Source organism: Rhinopithecus bieti, unplaced genomic scaffold, assembly GCF_001698545.2.
Source record: "Rhinopithecus bieti isolate Rb0 unplaced genomic scaffold, ASM169854v2 scaffold_17962, whole genome shotgun sequence".
NCBI lineage: Eukaryota > Metazoa > Chordata > Mammalia > Primates > Cercopithecidae > Rhinopithecus > Rhinopithecus bieti.
This window is the reverse complement of record NW_016809457.1, coordinates 1230734-1239040: the sequence shown is the minus strand read 5'-3', so window position 1 is coordinate 1239040 and position 8307 is coordinate 1230734. Positions and strand designations below refer to the sequence as shown.

The following is an 8307-nucleotide window of genomic DNA, read 5'->3' as shown; positions in this document are numbered from 1 at the left end:
TGCAGTGGCTCATGCCTGTAATCCTAGCACTTTTTGGAGGCTGAGACGAGTGGATCACGAGGTCAGGAGTTCACAAGACCAGACTGGCCAATATGGTGAAACCCTGTCTCTACTAAAAATACAAAAATTAGCCAGGCGTGGTGGCGTACGCCTGTAATCTCAGCTACTCGGGAGGCTGAGGCAGGAGAATCACTTGAACCTGGGAGGCGGAAGTTGCAGTGAGCCGAGATTGCGCCACCGCACTCAAGCCTGGGTGACAGAGCGAGACTCGTCTCAAAAAATAAATCCCTGTCTTAAGTACATACGGGTTCACTGTGGCTCTTCTACAAATGTGTGGAACTGATTTCTCACTAACTGCCCTGATCAGACCCTTTATTGCAGGTAAAGAAGAAAAGCACAACATACATCTTTTAGGCACTTTTTATTTTCCAAAAAAAATGTCGTTAATATATAAACATCTCATTCTCTCAAAAAATTCTACAACTATACAGCTGTTTGCTCCATTATTTGCATAGGAAATGACCACAATACAAAAATAAGAGGGAGAAAGAAGCAAAACAGCAACCAATTTATGCTTTTCATGTAGGTGTTTCCGCGTATAAACATTTTGAAGCCTCTTACAAAATTATTTACATCGTTTGTCATCTATTTACATGTTTTAAGAGCAACTTTTCTAACAAACAAAACTATAATTTATCAAGTTATGAAAATTGTCTTCTAAAAAAACTTACTATATTACCACAAAATAAATAAAGATAAACAATATTTTAAAAACAAAATTAAATTTTCATTTCAATTAAGACCCCTTTTGGCATTTTGCTTATTTATTCTGCCCTTTGGTTAACAGCATCAGCATCACATTACTATTTTATATTGCATATATGTAGCACTTGCTTCCTTAAGTTTTCAATATATCATTTATATTTAAAGGCAGACACTGAGTCAGTATTAATAGATTAAACTGCACTGTAATTTAGATAAAATTACTGTGTCTCACTGTATATTACATGCAAAATCCACATAAATTGTCATTTAACCAACAGTACTGCAGGAGCGAACATCTTGATATATGAAAACTGCATCATCAATTCAACGTTTCAGTACATGAAACTGCATCGTAAATGCAACATTGTCATATGTGAAAACGACATCATAAGTCCTTTTTAAAAATGACATTGCGTTTAGCTTATTGTAAGAGGTTGAACTTTTGTATTTTGTAACTATCTTTAAACTCTTCAGTTTATAATTCATATAAAACGCCTTTTGTATTTAAAATAATCCTATTTTAATCAGTGCATGAAATTTGCTTTTTTAAAGTTCATTTGAATGATTATTCCTTCCCTCTAAAGAAATGATTTTGGTAATGTTAAGAGGTATCTTACCACAAATTCTAACTGTACGTGTATTTACGGTTCTTTTCAAAAGAATTACGACTTTTCCCCAAAAGAATCCTAAAAAACTTGTAATAAACCTATAAAGCTGATTTGCATATTTACAAAATTTTGAATAGCAAATATAGGCAACTCATATATGTATATATTTTTTAAAAACCCACACATTTGTTCAATGGCTATTTGTGAATTGCCAGGTACACTGTATACCTCTAAGGAACTATCTACTATTGAAAAAAACTACTCAATGCCAAGTAAAATCTTGACATACAATCCATTCTTCTTCTGGTGCCTGCCAACTGATTTGTTTCCTGTACACTGTCACATTAAATGACGGTGCCTAGGTAAAAATGCTGCACACACTCCCCTCCACCCCCACCCCTTACCCATGTTGAGATGTGGCTGCCTGTCATGAGATGAGATCTGCTTGAGTAAAGCCATATACATTACAGCAAGCATTCCAGATTCTTAAAATGACCAAACACTTTGGTATTAATACAATGTATTCCCTGTTTTCTCAAATATACAAAATATACATTTCCAGTTTTTGCTTTTTTTTTTTTTTTTTTTTTTTTTATATATATATATATAGGAACAGTTAGGTTTGTTGTTTGAAAGGGAGCCCAGGGGACCTGGAACGGGTCGGGTCGCATGGGCAACGCTCAGTTCTGGTGCCTCTTCATGTGCAGGGCCAGGTGGTCGGAGCGCGAGAAACTGCGGTTGCACACCCCGCACTGGAAGGGCTTGGCGCCTGTGTGCTTCCGGTAGTGGCGGGTCAGCTCATCCGATCGCGCGAACCTCCAGTCGCAGCCTTCCCAGGTGCACTTGTATGGCTTTTCACCTGTGACAACGAACAAAGGAGGTGAGGCGGCCTGCTTGTAATGCAAACATCCTAGATAACACTGGAGAAGGAATTTCAAAGAAAAAAAATCTTGGCCAAGCGAAGGAAGGAAAGCTCATGAATTCCATTATGGGTAAATACATATCAAAGCCACTCAGAGTAAGCTAGTTAAGAGTTATTTCTTATAACCTCCAAGTATTTTTTACCTTATAAAGAAAAAAGCATTTTGTGTACCTTTGAACAACTGAAGAAAAGCAATTTTAGGCAAATGCGAAATGAATCAGTGCCCTTATTTTTATGTACTCCTACACACATAAATCCAGGAAATGACTAGATGAGCCTAAGTGGCTTTATCATTATTGTGCAAATACAGTTTCTATACCAACAAACCCAAATTAAATTATTATAGGACTAATGGCTGTAAGGTGGATGAGGGAGGAAAAAATTCAGAAGCTGTTGCACGAATCACCTATACAACGAATTTCATGTACCACAATTGCTTAACCAGAAACTGGTACTAGATGTTTCTAAATTAGCCAGGCTGAAGCTTGCAGCTCATAAATCAGTTCACTTGAACACATGGCCTCCAAAATGGACTATTAGGGCATTCACTCTTTGAGATTCACACACACCTTCACACCCTCTTTTTGCAAATTGAAGCAAAACAGTCTGGTACTGATAACTTCACATTGGTAAAAAGGTCAGACCACGAAACAACTGTAACAACTGTGACATTTGTTGACTTGTATTTAGTTTTCCTTTGTCAAGTGTTGCGCCCAAAATTCATTCTATGAACAATTCGCCAAGCATCTATTATAGGCCAGGAACTGTCCCAAATACTTGCAATACAACGGTTAACAAAATAAAAACGGCTGGCCTCATGGAGCTTACATGTGTAATATACCTCTAAAAGTCTGAAATTGTTCAACCTACCCATTCCATTCGTTCACAGTTCTCTTCCCTTGAGTGGTGAGTTGGTATGTTTCTCCCTCCCATCCTGTAATGTATATTATTCCTAATGCTCTCCAAAGTTTGCCAGCTGTTTAACTTTCAAAACTACTAAATATTCATAATGTAGTCTTAATTTACAGTTGGTGAATGAATCCTACTGGAGATCATGTATTCCAGTAGGAATAAATACCAAAACGTTCTTTCAGTGAGCATTAACTAGCAGTTCCTACATTTATAATTTTATGATTTTCTATGAATTTTGTTTTTTGATAAGAATTTGTGAGATAAGTTTGTACATTAAAGTATTACTGGCTTACTGCTGAGTTTTATACAGATACTCTTTTACCTCTTAAACTCCCTTACAAAAATGTTTTCTTCTGAGAGGGAGCAACCTCAGAGTTGCTTTGAACACTTGTTTAGTTCTGATGAAACAGAAACTGCACAACCTTTCTGCCTAATTTAGCAGTATCGTGTTCAGGAAGTTGTAGGATTAACCAAGTCAGTCTAAACTTTAAAAGACCCTGTCCTCATCAACTGAGATTTCTATAATTTGTGGTTAATATTTTCGTTGTCCTGATAACCACTCTGACTCTCAGACAAAATTCCATAGGGACAAAGAAGAAAGTGCCAAAACAGACCACATGAAAGTGGTGCCAATTTCCTTCCCTTCAGATTTCACCTGCATTTCCCATGGTATGGAACTGCTGTGCCATACTTCCTCTCTTCTCTCCTCTGCCTCTGACTCAGACAGTTTTGGTTTTAATTCCCTTTCTGATTCCTATCAATCCACTTTAAAAATGCACATCTCAATTCTAGAAGTTTTTTTCCTCCCCTCATAGTAAATTCGAACCAGAAATTTAACCTAAGACATTCAAGCCTTTTATGAAACAAAGTATAAATCACGTTCTCGCACTTACAATCACATAAAATATTTGATATATAAAAATATTTTAACACCAGTAGTAAATACAGATATCACATTTATAGATGTAAATCATCACAAAAAATAATTTTACACAGTACTATTAGTTTTGTTCCCTGTGAAAATAAACCACAGAAACAAACATATTGGTTAAATACTTTACTGTCATTTAATAGAAAGAAAAGCTATTTCTGATGTCTGAGACAAGGAAAAAAATTCCTATAGTGCTCCCAATTTTAAAAGAAATCATTCTAGTCTTTTGAATTTAATAATTAAATAGCAGAACTGAGTTTTCAGAGTTTATGTAAGAAACAAGGGACACTAGACTCTTTTGTTCACTATTTTATTGGCTATGAAGCAATAAACTGCACCAGTATTTTTTAAAGTTTACTTTATTGATTGCTTGAAATACGGTAGCCATTAAAGTTTCTAAAACATTGGGGGTTTTGCTCTCAATTTATGCACATCTATAGATTATTCAGCCAAGAATACTACCAGTGTCTGGAATGTTAGTTACTGGGGCCAAGTCTTACCATAAAAGTAAGGACAACTATCCCCCACTTGGGGCAGTTTCTATGGGATTTGTTCAAGTGTCAACACCGTTCAAGTAAAACATCATAGAGGAAGCTGGTACCCAATTTCTGGCCAAACAGCAGACTTGGGCCTTTCTTCCTCAGCCAGAAACACTATGCACAGTACTTCTGGGAAACCAAACTGACTTCCTTTAAGTTATATTTCAACAGGATAGAGCTTTCAAAAGTTTAATTGGATTTTTACAGAATCTCTTTCCAATACCACCAATTTAAAATATTTAGTTAAGCTCTTTCAACATCAACTGTATTTTTAAGTTCTCATGCTGTTAACGTGAAACTTTCCAAAGGCAAAAGAAAAAAGTAACAAGTTTGTACAGCACAGAAAACAAGCTCCAACTTTATCTCAAAGTATGTGTTTTCTCATTCTGTTTTAAATTACAGGAGTATTTTGCTAGAATCTCTAATCTTTGAAAACTATGTTCAAGTTAAACATACATACTATCCATGCAGATAAAGTCATTAACATACTTTACAAAAATGTTAAGCAGAAACATTACCAGTAAAAGGAAAAGGGAGCAGGCACCAGCAGCCATGGAGCACATACTCCAGAGCGAGGTACTTCTCATTCTCTCGCTTCCTCACAATAACCCCGTGAGTTAGAAGCAAAACGATGAGCTCCACATTAAGAATCCCGGTCTGCCACTTTTCCTTAATGTCCCACTTAAATCTTCCATTAGCAAACACTAATACACTCTCTCTGCATGATTTAAGGAACACATACACATTGTTCAAACTTATTTCCATATTCTAAAGCCACTTGTGAAGGTCAGCCAAGGAATGGCTTAATGGAATCACAGCAGGCCTTGCACCCCAGATGATCTGAAACACAGGGCACAACTTGGCAGAGCCAGCCTCTGTGGGACCTGCGGGGTCCTGAGCACTGTTCAGTCAGGTATTGGCAATTCCCAGGTATCACCTAACATCTAACAATAGCTCCTTTCCCCCAGGGTAACTGAATTTCAGTGGGTTAGTGGAACATGTTTGTAAGCCATTGTAAAAATCCTCAGCAACAAACTGAAAATTGTCTTTTTTTCCCCCCTCTGAACAGATTTTAAAATGACTTCTGAACCTATCACAATGGAATGGGAAGTTTCTCTGCTCTGCTGAACACATTCAATAGACTCATACCAAGGCCTTTACCCTAAAATGTTCTACATAGATTCTTCTAACGAAAGAACAAAAATCACTGATGGAAATATTTATCTTAAAAGTTATTTTAGATAATTTTTTTAAAGTTTATTGCAGCAAATTTGCACATTGGTTTCCCTCCTGGTGACTAAAAGACAACTCAATATCTGATAAAAGCTAAAACACCATGAGAATTAAAGTCACTGTTTATTAGTGAAGGTGTAACCTGTACTAAATGCCTTGCAAAACACAAATAAGACTTAGTTTCTGGCCTCAAAGAACTTAAAAATCTGTATCTTGTTCTGGGAACCTAAACAATGTAAACTTTTAAAGTAGAATAAATTATTTCAACCTAATCTAAACACTTAGAACTTAAGAGTCCTTGAAGCTCAAAATGAGCTCTTATTTCAAGAGAAAAATATTTTCATGCAATTCAATAATAATTAGATTTTTCCCATCATTTGAGACTTACAAAATTTAGTCTCTGAAACAGGCTATTAGATTTGCTTCTAAAAACTGAAAGGGAAAAAAATAAGAAACACTTATTAAAGAAATTCATAGGAAAATGATTTAGATATCTAAGAAAAGAGATAGAGTAGGATGATTTTAGCTCACTAATTCATATTTTTGTATCTATGCCGGTAATTTTCCATCCAAACACCTTCTATTAAAACTCATTGTCACAGATTTCCTATACTTGGAACAGAAGGTCCATATCAAAGATTAGTATGATTAGCATTTGTAAATGCATCTAATTATTTACCACATAACACCATCAATATTGTGCCCATTCAACCTAGGGAAACCGATTGCCAAAACGAAAACAAAAAACAAAACAATGAAAGAGAAATTCCTTTCCTTTTCTCCTCCATTCATGTTTATCACTTTCTTTAAAATCCAATACCTCACCCCTTCTAGAAAGCCTCTGAACAGGCCAGGAGAGATCATTTAACTTTTCTGTATCCCCATCACTTAAATTTCTGTTGAGCTATCGATTTGCACCTGCACATATACTGCTTTAGGAAGGCTTCGAATAGTTGTATTTTGCCTCCTTAACTAGCTTTTAAAGTTCTTCAAGGGCAAAGACTATCTTCTATTCCTGCTGTAATGCCACACTTTCCCTAATGCATCTTGAAAACAACTCAGTTATTCTGATTAATGAAAAGGAGGGAAGGCATAAAAGGTTCTTGTGAGGCTGTCAGCTTTTTCTTCTTCTGTGGACCCTCCTGCAGCTGGGCTTTGCCTGGCTTTGGCCCTGCCTAGGACCACTGAGGGTAATCTGATAATATGCTTTTAGGTGAGAACCATGTTTTGAGCCTTTTCCAGAGAAAATAATCAGAATCAGTTATTGTCCATTCTGAAGTTACACAGGGATAAATAAACTCTGTATAAACAAATTTTCTTACGTAGAACTGGACTGGACTTCAGGAAAGCCAAGACATACTAGAGCCCTAGTGCTGGTCAAAGGCAGTGAGGGGACTTCTCCCAGGGTCAGAAAGCACTGATCTGCCAAACCCAAAGAGGGAATGGGTGGGAACACGATGTCAGGGGTTACACTTACAGTCTACATCCTAGCAGATGTTTGGAATCTCTGGACTCCTGAACTACTGCTACTTCTCCTCAGGGTTCCCAGCAAACATTATGAAGACTATCCCCTGTCATTAATAGAGTTAATGAAATGAAATACCAATTCTTCAAGTCTCCTGACAACGAGACAATACTCGGATTCACTTTCTTATTATAGGAGTTCACACTGACGTTAAAAAGTGTCGAAGAATTTCACCTTTTTTTGGGGAAGCAAAACAGAAAAATCCTCTATTTTCATTTTTTCCCAGTATGGAATGAGTACTAGATAACCTTCCCTTTAATTTGCACTTCACATGGTGACCCTGACTAGTAGGTCTCCTCCCAACTCCTAAAGGTTTACCTTTTCATAAAGTGGCCAAAAATAAATTTATTCTTCTGTATAGATATTTTTTGGTAAAAAGTTACCTACTGTGTCCTTCTAAAACTGTAACTTATCCTTAGTAAGAGTTGTTGTTTGAGATCTTTGAATATAAATAATACTGGCTAACAGACTAGGAATGCTGCTACGGAGATACTTGTACTAAAGTAGGATATTATTTCTAATCTTTCACCAGAAACGATGTAGGTCATCAAGTAAACAGCTACTACATTCTATAGGACCAAAAATATCTGCCAAATTCTTGGGTGACTGTATTATTATTTTTTAAAAACATTACTCTCTACTTTCAAGACTGATTATTTCTATCTGCACTCCAGCAATTCTATTTGGTCTATTTATGAATGATCTTTTCCCACTAGGTTAAGAATAAAAGGGCAAGAAGAGATTATTCGTATTTGGATTCTCCACAAAACCAGTAAAAAATATCTGCTGAATCAAATTATACTTCTTAACCTTTGATAAGCTTTATCATCTCTAAACAATGTTTAATCAATTTCCTATGTAAATGTTTTCAG

At 36.2% G+C, this 8307-nt stretch overlaps 1 protein-coding gene across 1 annotated transcript in view; it reads right to left on the bottom strand.

The window, feature by feature from the left end:
* Window positions 1-406: 406 nt before the first annotated feature.
* Window positions 407-8307, bottom strand: part of KLF5 (KLF transcription factor 5) — an 18216-nt gene continuing 10315 nt past the window's right edge. The window contains 1 exon segment of the mRNA XM_017889444.1: window positions 407-2232. Coding sequence (XP_017744933.1) covers window positions 2054-2232 — 179 coding nt within the window. The 3' untranslated portion in view covers window positions 407-2053.